This window comes from Triticum aestivum, chromosome 4A (genome assembly GCF_018294505.1).
Source record: "Triticum aestivum cultivar Chinese Spring chromosome 4A, IWGSC CS RefSeq v2.1, whole genome shotgun sequence".
Taxonomy (NCBI): Eukaryota; Viridiplantae; Streptophyta; class Magnoliopsida; order Poales; family Poaceae; genus Triticum; species Triticum aestivum.
In genome coordinates this window covers 404,558,596-404,574,889 of record NC_057803.1, presented here as the reverse complement: position 1 = coordinate 404,574,889, position 16,294 = coordinate 404,558,596, and the positions used below count along the sequence as shown (strand labels likewise).

Genomic DNA, 16,294 nt, shown 5'->3' with positions numbered 1-16,294 from the left:
ATGCAACTATGACCATGTTATATTGTCTTTACCTGTGAAATTTAGCATGCATTATCTTTATATAACTTTATCAAACCATTTTATATAACTTCATTAAACTATTTTAGAAGCCCGTGGCAACGCACGGGCATTCTACTAGTACTAAGTTGCTATTCTCCTAACACCTATCTGCATGCCCCACATATTTGGAGCAAATTGATAATATGACACTTTTCCTGGAACTTTGGTCTGATGACACATCTTTCTTTTGGTTGATTAGATGACACATCTTTGATTCATAACTGGATTAAATGACACATAAGTTTTTCTCTCCTTTTTTAGGTATGGGCCCCCACGTCACATTTTGTAGGACGATTTTGCCCCTGGTCGTTTCACCTGCCTGGCTCGATCGAACCGATCGATTGTTCCTTGAAGAGCGAACGAAAGCCGCTGCGCCGCTGCTCCTGCTTCCTTGCACCGCAGCTCCTGCTTCCTCCCACCCGCGCCTCCGGTGCCTAGCACCGCCCCACCGCTCCTGCTTCCTCCAACCCGCGCCGCTAGTGCCAAGCACGGCCCGGCCATGCCTCTTCCCCGTGTGCTGCCAGTTCCCCGCCGCCTCTTGTCCGTTTCTTCTCATCTGGCAACGCTCCAACCGTTCCGCCCTGTCGACACCTCGTCCATCGACTCGTACAACAACATCGAATAGCTACAAAGCTACCAGTGATGGTATGCTCCGGTAACGGCGTGGCCGTGCCGGCGACGGGAAGGAGACAGCGAGGTGGCGGCGCGCCGGGAAGGAGCCACGGCAAGATAAGGCGCCGGGAAGCATGCAGCAGGATCACCTTGTTCCATACGTAGAGCTAATATATGTACGCCTGATGCATGGAGCCTCTGCATGCATGTACTGATCGAGCGAGGCGTGTTTGGATCTTCCAGGAACGATCGATGTGAAACGACCGGGGGCAAAATCGTCCTATAAAATAAGACGTGGGGTCCATACCTAGAAAGGGAGAGAAAAACTTAATTTGTGTCATTTAATCCAGCTATCACTCAAAGGTGTGTCATCCAATCAAACTAAAAGAAAGGTGTGTCATCAGATCAAAGTCCCAGGAAAAGTGTGTCATATTATCAATTTGCTCACAGATTTGCTAGTTAAGTTCGATCTTATTAGATGTAGTTCTGACTTTCTGGACCTCATATACATAGAGTTGTGACCTCACCAGTTGTTATTTGGATGTTTATTAATTCATGATCCAGGCTATTCACTGGAATCGGAGGATAGGACTACATTAGGTTTGAGGGTCGGCTTTTTAAGCATACCTGCAGTAGACCGGTATAATCTCATGACTTCTTATATATGGCTACTTGAGTATGAATTTTCTTCTTAATTCCGGTGTAGATATATTTGACATCCAAATTTATGCTGCATATGGTTGTATTTTTTGGTTAACAGATGACTCCAAAATGGAGTGAGTGCCCTTCAAATAGTCACAGAGAACTATCTTTGCATGAAAATGGTGAGTGCAGTCTATCCTTAACAGAACACCCTTTTTGTCCGCAAGTTATGTTAGTTAACTGGCTATCAACAGAATGTGCTCAATATCTGCAGAAAATAAGAATGGCAATGTTTATAAAAGGAGAAAGATGGATAAAGATTCAAATTCACTTGTAGCAAATGAAGAAGTTAAAGAACTGACAATTCAAAGTTGCACTACCTCTGAAGATCACTCTTCACTACTGCTCCCTGTTATTAATCCCTCATATCCAGTATTTTCAAATTTGATGGCAGGTAAGATAGACCCTGTCCTAGAGCTTGAAGAGCCTGCTGGAGTTCCATTGGAGCCAAATTCTGGTGTGAACGAAAGATGTTCAGTGTCAAGTATGCCACCATCTTCCGTGATACTAGACAAAAAGGATGCTTCTGTATGGTCCTCATCAAATATACGCCCTACAGAACCGACAACAGAGCTCACATCAGCAAGGGATCTATGCATTGCTATACTGAGAAAAGATGGACTCATAACTGAGTCACAAACTAAAATCATTTCAGAGGAATCCACTGATTGTAATGCCAACCACTTGGTGACATGCAATGCTTGTGGAAGCTTGGATGTTCCACTAAAGATGCTTATATGTGATTCTTGTGAAGCAGCATTCCATTTGCCTTGTTGCATCCCTTGTATTAAGGTGGTACCAGCTGGTGAATGGTATTGTCAGCCATGCTTGAAGAAGAAACCTAAGAGTCTTTATGGTCAACTATTAGAGGGCAAGGTCAGGTCTTCCGGGAATATGGACCAAAGGCCTCATGGCATGAGTCATATAGAGTACATGTTCAAAGATGTCGAATCATACGTTACTGGGGTTCGACTTGGTGGAGATTTCCAAGCTGAAGTGCCAGAATGGTATGGTCCCATTTCCAGGTGTGTTGACACAATTGCTTTTAGTTCTAACATTTGCATTTGTTAACTCTGAGAAAACACATTTGCATTGGTTAACTCTGAGAAAACACATTTGCATTAGTTAGGAATAACATTTGCATTGGTTAACTTTGAGAAAACACATTTGCATTAGTTATAGGAATAGTACCATGTAATTTTGGTGGAGTAAACATAAATTTCTGAAGATAGCTAATTAAATGACTATCCTTTTTTTCTTGCATTCACCATAATCTTTATAAGATATGCTCTTCATCCTTGGATCAAATTCATAGCTAAATAATCATCTTAGATACTAATCAAACTTTTTAAATTGTGCATGTGCCCAAGTCTTTATTTCATGTATTCTAAATTCTAAACTCAGAAGAACATCGTTGGGGCGTAACCCTTTTAGGAACGTGCCATATCGTGACCAGGGTGTGGTGTTAAATGGGCAAGGGTCGGGCCATCCACCCCCTGGTGGCGTGCTGTATCTTGATCTGGATACAGTGATAAGTGAGCAAGGATCAGGTCATTGCATCCTTAGTGGCGCTATATCGACCCCCGGGTGTAGTGAAAAATGTGCAAGGGTCTTCGCATTTGACTCGATGAGTGCGAAGGGTAAGGAAACTAGCCGAGCCAAGTAGGATCCGCTTAGGTAGTTGGAATGTAGGGTCCGGTAAGTTACAGGAGTTGATACATCGGTTAGGAGACGTGTTGATATCATATGTGTCCAAGAAACCAAATGAAAGGGGCATAAGGCGAAGGAGGTGGAGGACACCGGCTTCAAGCTGTGGTACACGGGAACAACTACAAATAGAAATGGAGTAGGCATCTTTATCAACAAGAGCCTCAAGTATGAAGTGGTAGATGCCAGGAGGCAAGGGACTGATCAAGAGGCAAGGGGATTGGACTATCCTAGTCAGGCTGGTCGTTGGGGATTTAGTTCTCAGTGCTACCAGCGTGTATGCCCCACAAATAGGCCACATTGAGAGCATCAATAAGGAGTTCTAGGAAGGCCTGGAGGACATTGGTTAGGAGTGTACCTATTGGCGACAAACTCTTCATAAGAGGAGACCTCACTGGCCACATCTGTATGTTAACAGAGGTTTTGAAGGGTGCATGATGGCTTTGGTTATGGCAGCAAGAATCAAGGAGAGGATGTCTTAAGCTTTGCTTTAGCCTATGACACGATCGTAGCTAACACATTCAGAAAGAGAGAATCTGATCTAGTGACTTCTAGTAGTGATCAACGCTCTAGCCAGATTGATTCCATCCTCTTGAGAAGAGAAGACATGCGTGCTTGCCTAGATTGTAAGGTGACACTTGGAGTTGTCCCTCAACGTAAGCTTGTGGTGACTGACTTCCACTTTCGGATTCGTGTCCACCGGGATAAGCACGCATAGTCGCTAGAACGAAGTGGTGGAAGCTCAAGGCTTTCAAGGAGAGGGTTATTAAGGAGGGCTCTTGGGAGGAAGGAGGTGATGCAAACAATATGTGGACGAAGGTGGCGACTTGCGTTTGGAAGGTGGCTTTAGAGGAGTTTGAGGTGACCAGGGAAAGTAGAAGCAAAGCTAAATACCTAGTGGTGGAACGATGCTGTCCAGAAGGCTATTAAGGAAAAGAAAGGTTGTTTCAAATGCCCACACTTGGATATGAGTGCAGACAACACAGAGTACAAGGTGGCAAAGAAAACCACGAAGTGAGTTGTGAGTGAAGCTAGGGATTGGGCATATGAGAAGGACCTGCATATGGTGTTCATTGACTTGGAAAAGGCCTACGATAAGATGCCGCGGAATGTCATGTGGTGGGCCTTGAAGATACACAAAGTCCCCAACAAAATGCATTACCCTCATCGAAGACATGTATGATAATGTCGTGACAAGTGTTCGAACAAATGATGGCGACATTAATGACTTGCAATTAAAATAGAACCGCACCAAGGGTTAACTTTGAGCCCTTATCTTTTTTGCTTTGGTGATGTATGAGGTCACAAGGGATATACAAGGAGATATCCAATGGCGTGTGCTCTTTGCGGATGATGTGGTGCTAGTCGATGATAGTCAGACGGGGTTTAATAGAAAGTTAGAGCCATCGAGACAAACTTTGGAATCAAAATGTTTTAGGCTTAATAGAACTAAAACTGAGTACACGAGGTGCGGTTTCTGTATTACTAGGCACGAAGAGGAGGAGGTTAGCCTTGATGGGCAGGTGGTACCTCAGAAGGATACCTTTCGATATTTGGGGTCAATGGTGTAGAAGGATGGTGATATCGCTGAAGATGTGAGCCATCGAACAAAGCTGGATCGATGAAGTGGTGCCAAGTTTCTCGTGTTCTCTTGTGACAAGATAGTGCCACAAAAGCTAAAAGGTAGGTAGGATGGCGATTCGACCTATGATGTTGCATGGCACAGAATGTTGGCCAACTAAAATGGCGACATGTCCAACAGTTGGGTGTAGCAGAGATGCACACGCTGAGATGGATATGTGGCCACACAAGAAAGGATTGGGTCCAGAATGATGATATACGTGATAGAGTTGGGGTAGCACAGATTGAAGAGAATTTTGTTCAATATCGTCTGAGATGGTTTGGGCATATACAACACAGGTATCCAGAAGAGCCAATGCTTAGTGAACAGATAAAGCACACTAATAATGTCAAGAGAGGTCGGGGTAGACCAAACTTGACATGGGAGGGTCCGTAAGAGAGATCTGAAGGACTTGTATATCACCAAAGAACTAGCCATGGACATAGGTGTGTGGATGTTAGCTATCCACGTGCCAGAACCATGACATGGTTTTGAGATCGTGTGGGTTTCAACTCTAGCCTACCCCAACTTGTTTGGGACTGAAAGGCTTTGTTGTGGTTATTGTTGTTGTTGGTGGTGGTGGTACTAGGCTGCTACTTGCCACTGGACAAGAGGTCTTTTGTGCTTTTAATCTTGAACGCTGATTCTGTTTTCATTGCAAAGTCTGATAATTTCAAAATATTTACCAGTAATATTTATGTTTTTATTGTTATTGATCAGTCAACTAATAGGAACTTAAAATATGATAGAAGATATGGAAGACCTATACATGTCAGGAAAATAGTAAATTTTGGAAGTCCAAAATAAAACTAAGGCCCCATTTGGTAGTAAAGTATTTTCTAAGAATTCCAAGAATACTACAGTTTTTTATATTATCATAGTTTTATTCGCAATGAGCTGTTTGGTTGTCACAATAAACTGTAGTTTTAATACTGCAGTATTGTCGAAACCGTGGTATTTCCTCTGCATATAAAAAAGAACCCTGGACATCTTTTTTTTTAACAGAGCGAGCGGAAAAACGACGTTTGTATCTTCCTCGCTCCCTAGGTGTCGCCCCTGCCTGTTGTTCAGATCTTCTCCATGGGCAGTCATGGATAAACTGAGAGACGACGATGAAGAGAAAAAACGGTGTCCATTGTACTGCCGCTTGCGGTCCTCCGTATCTGCTCCTATGCCCCATGCCCCCAAGCAGCTGGTTGCCCCGCTGGCCAACTCACGCCATGGTCGCGGTACTGGCTGCTCTGCGAACCCCCAACGCACTATTGTCCGAGCTCGAATGTGCCCTGCGCACTCCTAGTTGTGTGTTACTGCTGGTCAAAGCTGTGTTGTATGCGTGCTGTTTTGCCACTGGCCGTGCAGCCGCCGCCATGCCGCGACCTTGCTAGCTGCTGGTCATCCAGCACGCACTGCTCGTGACTGCCGCAAACATGAATGGCACCACGATGTGCCCCATGCGCTCCACCCTGACGAGCTCGCTGGAGCCCATGTTGCCATGCGTACGTGTCGTCGAACGACTATAGCTAGCTAAGTTACGTTGATGCATACAAGCACTAACCAAACATGTCACAGTATTCTTAATACTTCAAAATACTTTGTTCTGTCAAAACTGTGGTATCTTGTGCCTACATGCTAAAATATTGTAGTTTTGCAATACTACGGTTTTTGCAATACTTCGCTACCAAACATAGCCTAAAGGTTTGAGAACAAAGTTGCCTGCACTCATGACTGGTTGGTTGCAGTGGCGGAGCCAGGATTTGCGACATGGGTATGTGGAGTAAAACAAGTTTTTTTCTGCACAACAATGTAACATATAAAAATGTTCATAATACGAACAACGAAACTATAAATTATTACCTGGCTATACAAGTGCCAACTGTAGCTCGTTGGAAGGTGGATGCTCTTATTTTGATCCTGAACTTGGGTTTCAACGTCGATAGATACCGATGTCAGTGTTGATGTCAAACTTATGTTCAGCGCCTTTGAAGCTCTCCCCCACAAACGTTTCAAATCATCATATTTGTTCTTCATTGTTCACACCTATACACATTAAAAACATGTTGGATAGTAATGATGGCATGGTGGACAGTCTTAAAAATTTGAATGTTCATATTTCAGAAATTTAGGTGCATAAACTTCGCCTTCTTTTTCTTGCAGTTCTTCACAAGTTTTATAGTAAAGAGCCAATGCAAACCGCCCTCAAAATTGACTGGATGATGCAATAGATGAATGGAAAGTTAGGGAACCAACATAATCCTCTATACTTGTCCAACAATTCCGAGAAATCAAGATTAAATGTTCACAAAGAACAATCAGTCAATCAGACGATGGGCTAATTGCGCACGCCGTCGTTGGCGATCTGTCTTCTAGCTGGCAGATGCGTCATGTGCTGGTGCGCGCCATGACGCTGTCGAGTACGTACTGCAAAATATGTGGGCAGGCGAAGGAGACCGAGCAATGAGAGATGGCAATCCGCGACAGCCGAGATGAGATGATGCAATGGTTGCTTGATGGCCGCCGATGAGCGAATGCGGCGCCGCGGTGTGTTGAATCAGCAGAATCACAGGCTCGAGTTGCTGGCTCGTGGCTCCTGGAATAGTTGTCTCGTCAACTTCGACCAATCTGGCTAGCGATAAGCCTGAAAATAAGGCCCAGTAGCAATGTGCTAGCAATGTGCTAGCAACGTAGCAGCCCAATATAGGCCCAAGTAACGCTGAATCGTTATTTTCTTCGTTTCCCATGTTCTCTACGTACAAATAGGCTGCCATACGTGACATACAATCATACCGGAGCTTATATACTGAAAAACTTTTGCAAAAATCATTGGGTATGCATTGCATACCCTTGCATTAGCCTAGCTCCGCCCCTGGTTGGTTGGGAATATAGTGCAATCAGATGGCTTCTCTGTTGCAAACTTATGGTACCGTATACCCTAGTTCCGAACTAGTATCTAATTTATTCAATGCTGTAGTGTTGGTGTAGTCCAACAAATAAATTTTATTAAGAACTCATAATGTGTTATCTTGTGGTATGAGTGGTTCCTGTTTAGTTTTGCTTACATTCTTAATGCTCTTGTTTCATGTTTATGCTTCGTTTTCTAAACAATTTATTCTACTTCGTTTTGTGTCGTAGCGATGGTTATTTCACAGCGCCCTCTGAATTTGATCCTGCTGAACTCATGAAACTGAATGTGAGATTTGTATTTTTGAGTTAGTAGTACTTCCTACATACAGTTTCTTAAGCTGGTTTCTTGCTTGCGTAGTTCTGTTCAAAGAATAATCAGAACAAATCTTCAAGTTCAACTGGTAATTGGGTACAATGCCGTGAGGTCTTGAGCACAGGAGATCCTAACAAGCCAGTAATCTGCGGCAAGTGGAGAAGGTAAAGAACTTTGCAGTTTTTTATTTGATAGATATTTCTATTAACTTTGATTTTATAACAGCTCAATTAGTGCAAATATCAAATTTTAAATTGCCATGTCAGCCTCTCTCATCTGAGTTACTGCATGCTTGTTACTTATGATTCGCTTTTGTACAAATTCCCTAAACATTCTTTAGTGTGTAGAAGCTACAAGCCTAGAACTATCTTTTCCATAGTACCTCAAGGTTGTTTGTATTGGTTCAACTGTTTGTTACCTCATCTGAACTATAAACTAGCCACACTTGCTTGATTTCTGGTCTGAAGCAGGCACACAGCACAAAAAGTGACATGTTTAAACTTATGATTTGGACCCGACATACGTTTTTGCTAGAAATAGACCTTAAGATCTGAACCCCACATAAGTTTTGTTAGAAATAGATGTTGGGTCTTCCACAAGAATTATGAGTTGACGAGTCGAGCCGAGGTTGAGACTCACAGACTAATCGTGACTACTCTAGACTACTGCCGGACTAGTCGACACGGTACTGTAGTACTCAACTTACAGTACTCAGCTACTAATACATAGTATGTAGCATACGTTGTATAGTACCGTACAGCATACAATAAAAATTGAATGCATGGGAAGTGAATGAAGAACCCGAAGCTGGGCCAATTGTAATATCCAATGGCCAGGGCTGCAGGGGAGAAATCAAACCCAAGAAGGGAAGGAGTGAAGGGAGAAATTACTTGCTACAACATGAGAGGAGTGCTTGCTTGCCATCACTGACGGATCCAGGAGGAACACAGCAGCAGAGGGGCGGATCCAGCAGAGGAAGAGGAGCAGAATGCTCCTGGCCACCACCGCCGGCAATGGCGGGTCAGTGGGTGGTGGCGGCGGCCTGGTCCCAGGTGAGGCGCACAGGCGGCTCGTTGTGGAGGAGCCTGAAGAGCTAGGGTTGCAATTTTTCCCTTCCGTGGGCTGCTCACTTATCCCTTCAAATCCAGTCGGTAGACTCAAACACGATACACGAAAAGACGAAGTTTGCCGAGGTTCTGACCACCTGCCACGGCTGGTCTAGCTGCCCCTGCCATGTGTGGCCTGTCCGTCCCTCTTGCGATCTTCTGTTTAAACCTACCTATTTTGTCTATTCTGTTTTGGTTATCCTGTGGTGCCTTTATATATTAGGCCCAGGTTACAATTGTTTGACTACAACACCCAACTCCTTGCTTATACCCCATAAACATATTTGACACAAATTTAACAAGTTCCGCTTTCCCTTGTTCATATCTTACATATCTTTGTAGATATCTCTTACATTTTATCATTGGGATCTCCTGTAGGGCACCCCTATATGTTAGTCAGTCAGATGATTGGGATTGTTTTTGTTGTCTTCTCTGGGATCCAGCTCATGCTGATTGTGCTGTTCCACAGGTAATTATTTCTTGATTTTTAAGTAATGTATAGCATCTTAGCGAACTTAATACTTAGTGGCAGCTACCGTAATGTAATTTCTAAGGTGTTACTGTGCAATATTGTCTTAGTTCCTAGGATATATAAGAAATTACAAACATATGTACAAACGAATATTCTTTATTTCTGTAGTTAAGAAGTCATTCGTCATCAATTCTAGAAGTTGTATAGTGTTATCGAGAGTTCAAGGTGTAATTATTTTGCATGTAAGGTCCAAAATATCATCAACCTGTTGTATGTAACGGATATTTGCAGTGGCGGAGCCAAGGGGGGACGAGCAGAGACCAGGCCCCCCTCCCCCCCCCCCAATGTTCGCCTCGTACAGGAGCACTTAGTCCTAAGTTAATTAGAATTAGCCATTTAGGCATAACCCCCCCCCCCCCCCCCTCAATATGTGCGCTCAAGGGCTATAGCGAGGCAAGCAATAACGTAGCCCAACTCAACAACTCAGCCCATATACTAGCCAGCCCAGTATTGAACCTTTGTACTCCATAGTAGTCCACCCACCACTATCGAAGGCAAACAGGCGGCTTGGTCAATGATACTAATGACAGATTATCGTTTATTTCGATCCCAACACACGTCTCGCAGCGGCGGGCAGTTCGCCGGTTGGAAAATGGTGGGGCGGCGCGGCGCCTCGCAGCCGATCAACACCGACGGCCAAAGTTGTTAGGCCGCATCCGGCAACCACGACGACATCCTAGAAAATTTGCGGTCAATCGCTTCTTTGCTTATTTGTTTTGTGCGATAAGATTTAGATGGATAAGTGGCCAAGCATCAACCGCTCCAGGTTCGTTCATATGTTCCGGGTCGTCGGTATTTGTTTATTTGTTCTATGCGGTCAGTCGCTCCTTCGTCAGCGCTAGGATTTATCGATATAGATGGATGAGTATTGCTGCAATTTCAGGTTCATTCATATGTTCTGGGTCGTCAGTATTTGTTTATTTGTTCTGTGCGATACAATTTACGGTCAGTCGCTCCTTCGTCGGCGCTAGGATTTATCGATATAGATGGATTAGTATTGCTGCAATTTCTATGATTTAGATGAAATTAATCACGTGCAGCAATTTTTTGTTTTATCCTCGCAATTTGATACCGCAAATCAGAATGATGCAATGATTCTACCATTTAGATTTAACCTGTTATCAACTGTGCATGGGTGTGTGTAGTCGTGATGAGAAAAAACAGTCTATTTGATTCTTTGAGAAAACAATGGGATCCATGTGTTAACTATCAGAACCCCCCCTATGTCTAAATCCTGGCTCCACCCCTGGATATTTGAACGGTTGAAAATATCTTGAGAAGAACAACTTTAAGTTCTTAGTCTAGTCTCTATAATTTTTTTAGGTTTGTTGTATTGTAAATTATTATTTAACTCAGTGCAAATTACTTCTACACAGAAAATTATACGGCTGTAGTTCCATTGTATTTTGTGTAATGGTTTTATTGTTAGAAGGTACTCTACTTTTTCAAGGATGCTCTAGCGGCTGCCTTGTTCTTAAACATGCTGTACAATACTTCTTTTCCTCGGTATTCTAGAGCAAAAGAAGCCAATATTTAAGCATACCCCCATGCTTCCACTATTTTCGTGGCTGCGATTACATTTTCTCATTACTATACAAATTGAAGTATTTATGCATGTATTGCATACTTTCTGTATTTATCTCTTATTACTAAACACTTTGGCTTGAATTTCTGTTGGAAAAATATACATGTTTGCATTTTGCGTATATTGGTTGAACCAGCAGAGTGGTGTAGTATGTTTTCCATGTCAAGTGTAATAGTGCTGTGTAGCTGTGTAGTTATTTCCTTCTATGGGGTATATGTACATATGTACCTTGTATATATCTGGCCTGTTTGGCCCATAGCAATACTAAGGTCCATTTCATCACACTCTAACATGATATCAGACAGGATAGGGTTTCCCAGCTGCCACCCCTGGGTTGTTGTATGGCTGCCGGCGTCGAGCTGCCCTAGGCGTGGCCTACCCCTCCCTTTCTCGATCTCCATCCAGGACCCCTCCTATCGACTCTTCTCAGCCAGGCCCTCAGCAGATCCCCCCACTGAGCAGGAGATTATTGCTTTGTTTCGTCGACTGGTTGCCTCTGCCTCGTCCTCGCCATACAGGTCTGCTTCTAGTGCTTGTGGTTCCGCACCACCACCTCCTCCTGGTATATCATCTCCATGGTTTCTTGACTGGTGCTTCCTTTCACACGATACCAGACTCTTCGTGTCTCACTGTACTCAGTCCTCCTGATGCACGTCTCCGTGTTCACACAGCCGATGCCCGATGGCACCTCACTTCCCGTTGTTGGACACGACACTCTTTCTACTTCGTCTTTAATGTTCCCACTATGTCTCATATTCCCAAATTGACTATGCAGCTTATGCCAGCCGGTCAAATCGTTGATCATGCTTGTCGTATTATTCCTGAATCTGACTCCTGGTGTGCTCAGGATCGATGCACAGGACTTCTGGTGGGGACTGGTCCTAGGAGACGTGACTCTCGGGGCCTATGGGAACTTGATTGGTTGTACCTTCCTTCTACTTCCTTTGCTAACTAGTCGACCAGCTCCACCGCCTCTGCTTCAGCCATTGCCTCAACCACTTCTTTTTGGGAAACTGATCTGTTTCAGCCGGACGTATATCAATCACGCATCAGCCGCCTCCTTTGTGCCCCACGTGTCCCCTGGGCCCGGGCACCACGTTCTCTTTCCTAATTATCTTTTCCACCGACTACTCTCAGCCATATCTTTCTTTGGCACGAGTCAACCAGCACATCCTCTCCGATCTGGATTTCTTTGCTCTCCCTTTCGCCCTGGCGATGCTGCCACCACTACGGCAAGGCGGCGCCATGATGCTTCACGCCGGAGACAACCTCGATGCTGCAATACGCCATCGTCACCTGTGTTGTGACAACGAGCGGCGATGTCGTGAGGGGGAGATGCGGCATGCCGATCAGCCGATGGATGTCGATGCTGTAGACGGGCGCCGGTGTTGCAATCCCCATCGTCGCCGGTGCTGCAAAGGCGGGCGGCGTTGTTGTGAGGGGTAGGTGCAGCGTGTTGAGCCACCATGGCTGCCCCGAGCGGGTGCTACAAGTCGGCGTCAACGCTGCAAGCAACTACGTCGTCAGTGCTGCAACGGCGGGGCGGCTGCTGCGAGCAAGCACTGCAGGCTGGTGTCGATGCTGCAAGCTGGTGATGCTGTGACGGAGGACGAATAAGTTATGATGGCAGGATGTTGTGAGGCCAGCGGCGTTGTACGGCGAGGGGAGCGCCCGTGCTGGGTGGGAGATTCCCTGAGATGTTGTGAGGCCGCTCGCCGGAAGCATCTGATGCTGCGAGGCCACTCGCCAGAAGCATCTCATGCTGCAATGACGCATGCTGGCGGGAGCGCCGGTGCTAAGAAGAGACAACTGTATGCTGCGAGGCCTCTCGTTGGAAGCATCGGATGTTGCGAGGTCGCTTGCTGGAGGAAGCGCCGGTGCTGCGAGGTGACTACCAGATGTTGCATGACATGCTTCAACGACCACTTCGACGAGGCATGCTGCGACGGCATTGACGACCGCGGTGATACTTTGACGGCCATAGCGACGAGGCGTGCTGCGACGGCATCAATGACCATCAGGATGCTGCGACGTCGACCGCCAAGGCGTTTATGTTCGCGTGACGATGCTGCGGGGTGACTGCGACGGCGGTCGGCGGCGTGCTGAGCGATGCTACGATGGATGGCGACCGAGCGGCGATGCTGTTGAGGAGTGGGCAGAACTGCTACTACGATGCTGGTCGGCCAGCAAAGCGTGAAGGTAATGCTGCGACGGCCACAACGATGTTTGTATTGCAGCATCCGGAGGTCGCCCTTTCGGCGAGGACGATGTGTCCGACGTTGCCGCGGTGACGCTGGTTCTATGACGGATGTTGGCTTGCGATAGGGAAGAAAGAAGCTAACAGCCCTGCTACGTGCATCATGTGTTGCGACTGTGATAGAGAGTACTAGGAGAAAGCTCGTTGTCGCTTCATCCGGTTGCTCGAGACGTCCAGATCGGATGGCTGGGGAGGCGGCTGTTAACTGGCGTTTTACAGCTGGATGGTGCCTAGCAGGCCCCCTTCTTTTGTCCACATCTCTCATGTTGTCTGCATTTTGAGCCAGTCTGTTTCGGCTCCTACTCAGCTTCAGTACTTCCACCAATTTTGGGTTCTACGATATCTTCATGGCATCTCCTCTCGCCACCTTTTCTTTCCTTGTTCGAGTTCCTTGGAGCTTTCAGGTGTATTCTGACGCCACGTGGGCTAGTGATCATGGTGATCGTTGATCCCTTTCAGCCTATTGTGTTTTTCTTGGTTCATCTTTGATTGCCCGGAAGACTAAGAAACAGACATCGGTTTCCTGTTGGAGTGCTGAGGGTGAGTTGAGGGCTATGGCAGCATTGACAACTGAGGTCACTTTGTTGCGGTGGCTTCTTGATGATTTTGGGGTTTCTACTACTGCACCGGCTCCTCTCTCTTCAGCACCGGCGCAACCAACATTGCTCGTGATCCTGTGAAGCATGAGCTCACCAAGCACATTGGTGTGGATGCTTCTTACAGGCGATCGCAGGTGCAAGACCGGATTGTGGTTCTCCAGTTCGTGCCCTCTGAGCTCCAACTAGCAGATTTCTTCATGAAGAACGAACTCGAGCCCACCACAGCTTTTTTCTTTCCAAACTCAGTGTTGTAGACCCAACCTGAGTTTGAGAGGGGAGGGGTGTCAAGTGTAGTACTGCCATGTAGAGGGTGGTGTAGTTATTCCCTTCTGTAGGGGGTATATGTGCACATGTACCTTGTCTATATCTGGCCTGTTTGGCCCATAGCAATACTAAGGTCAATTTCATCGTACTCTACACGCCAAACTTCAGTAATAAATTGAGTAAGGTTTTGAATACTCGTTAGAAACTGCTTCTGCTTCGAATATACAATGTATAACCGATATCTCAGGAAATCCTGCTGGTATCTGGCCATCTACTAGTACACAAAATTTGGTTAGCCTAGTATACGTCCCGAATAGTAGATACACATGCTACTTCAAAGTGATGCCTTTTAATCTCTCGAAATATTATCGTTTTCTGCAGGAGTTGGATACAGATGAAGTCTTAAAGCAGCTAAAATATGTAAATGCGGTAAAATTTCATCCCTAGAAACCAGTGCATTTTATTTAGTTCTATTATGGATTCTAAAACTGTTTCTTTTCGGTTTTCGGGTACAAGCCTATGCACATTAGAAAGGAGGACAGGAAGTTTCTTGAATCAGGAAAGGGGTGAGCCTCTTTGTTTTGTAGGATTCCAAAAATGTGGGAATCGGGAAAAAATTATGTAGGATTGCAGTGGTATGCTTTAAATCCTATAAGATTGATTGCATCATAGGAGAACAATAGGAATTTTTCCAGGAGGTACGAGTCAATGAAAGTTTTCCTGTGAAAATTAATTCAAATGAGCCCACAGGAAAAAGTGCTATGGATTATAATCCTACAAATCAAACAACCCACAAAGGAAAAGTTCATAAGGATTACAATCCCCCAGAATTCCTATGGAAATCCTTTAAACCAACAGATCCTGCCATTTGAGAGTAGCGTTGGGACCGACCAGCCTACATTAGGGGTATTCGAAATAAGGTTTAGAGAAACCATTCAAAACGGTTTCAGATAAGTGCTAAATGGGTGAACTCCAGACGTATATATGTGCATCACTGGTCTGCACTTGGTGGGGTCAACCCGGATGATCGCCCCTCATTTACATCATAAATCTGTGCCTCACCGGTTCTCTTGATGAACCATCCTTAGAGCATGGTACTCTGCTCTAAAGTAGATTGCGTCATGTATATTACTGGCCTCTAGTCATTTACTCCCTCCATTCCTAAATATAAGTCTTTCTAGAGATTCCAATATGGACTACATACGGAGCAAAATGAGTGAATCTACACTCTAAACTACGTCTATATACATCCGTACGTAGTTCATATTGAAATCTCTAGAAAGACTTATATTGAGGAACGGAGGAGGTAGATGTTATCTTTGGTTTAGGGAGCTAAGATTATTTTTTCTGTTTAGAACAGGAGATTAATTTGTATTCAAAGACATGTGGAATCTAAATAATATGTTTAGATTCCACTTTCTTTAAATAATACGTCTCCTGGTCTAAAATAAAGTGGAATCTAAAATGTCTGAAGAATAAAGAAAGTGGTGGTCTAAACACAAACAGTGTAATGAATATATCTCTGAACTTAAAATCATGCGGTGACCCCATTGTTTGAATTTGTTTTTTTACCCAGAGCATTGTTTGAATTTGAACTAACATGTCCTTCTCTCTGTTACCAATATATTCAGGTGAAGAATCGTCTGACTGACCGTAAGCATAAGCCTGCTTAAATGCAAGGATGGCACAGTCGTCAAATACCTCACAAAGGGTTATTGGGCATGATGTCATGTAGTGAGCCATCTGTTGTCAACACAATCTGTTGGCGACTCTTCATTTAATTGACCATAGTCGTCCTCCCCCCTTTCAATTGCGAACATAGGTTTTGATCCAAAAGAATTGTACAACATGTTAACGCAGTTTTCAGAGCAGTGTACCGCCACTGATTTCAGCCGTCACTGCCAAACAATCTACACCCAGTTTTGTTCGATTTGACTTTTGGGTGCGAGGGAACCAAATCAGCTAGCTATGATTGTCATTCTACAAATTTATTTGATGTTTGTATCTTAAGAGGGGACCAAGTTGGATTCCATTT

At 44.8% G+C, this 16,294-nt stretch overlaps 1 protein-coding gene and 1 long non-coding RNA gene across 6 annotated transcripts in view; one reads left to right on the top strand and one right to left on the bottom strand.

The window, feature by feature from the left end:
* LOC123086175 (uncharacterized) overlaps positions 1–9,136 on the bottom strand; it is a 21,522-nt gene extending 12,386 nt beyond the window's left edge. Inside the window, exons 1-4 of one of the 3 annotated variants that reach the window (XR_006440609.1) lie at positions 8,807–9,136; positions 6,557–6,739; positions 1,695–1,927; positions 1,300–1,582 (exon numbers count right to left, since the gene is read on the bottom strand). This is a non-coding gene — a long non-coding RNA (uncharacterized lncRNA). The remainder of the gene's footprint in view (positions 1–1,299; positions 1,583–1,694; positions 1,928–6,556; positions 6,740–8,806) is intronic. The other 2 variants (XR_006440610.1, XR_006440611.1) reach the window with 2 other exon arrangements.
* Positions 1–16,294, top strand: part of LOC123086174 (uncharacterized) — a 16,633-nt gene extending 339 nt beyond the window's left edge. The window contains exons 2-9 of one of the 3 annotated variants that reach the window (XM_044507895.1): positions 1,237–1,312; positions 1,433–1,496; positions 1,589–2,381; positions 7,832–7,889; positions 7,962–8,080; positions 9,401–9,491; positions 14,641–14,688; positions 15,891–16,294. In XM_044507895.1, coding sequence (XP_044363830.1) covers positions 1,433–1,496; positions 1,589–2,381; positions 7,832–7,889; positions 7,962–8,080; positions 9,401–9,491; positions 14,641–14,688; positions 15,891–15,932 — 1,215 coding nt within the window. In that variant the 5' untranslated portion in view covers positions 1,237–1,312 and the 3' untranslated portion in view covers positions 15,933–16,294. Of the gene's footprint in view, positions 1–1,236; positions 1,313–1,432; positions 1,497–1,588; positions 2,400–7,831; positions 7,890–7,961; positions 8,081–9,400; positions 9,492–14,640; positions 14,689–15,890 lie in introns of all 3 variants that reach the window. The other 2 variants (XM_044507894.1, XM_044507896.1) reach the window with 2 other exon arrangements.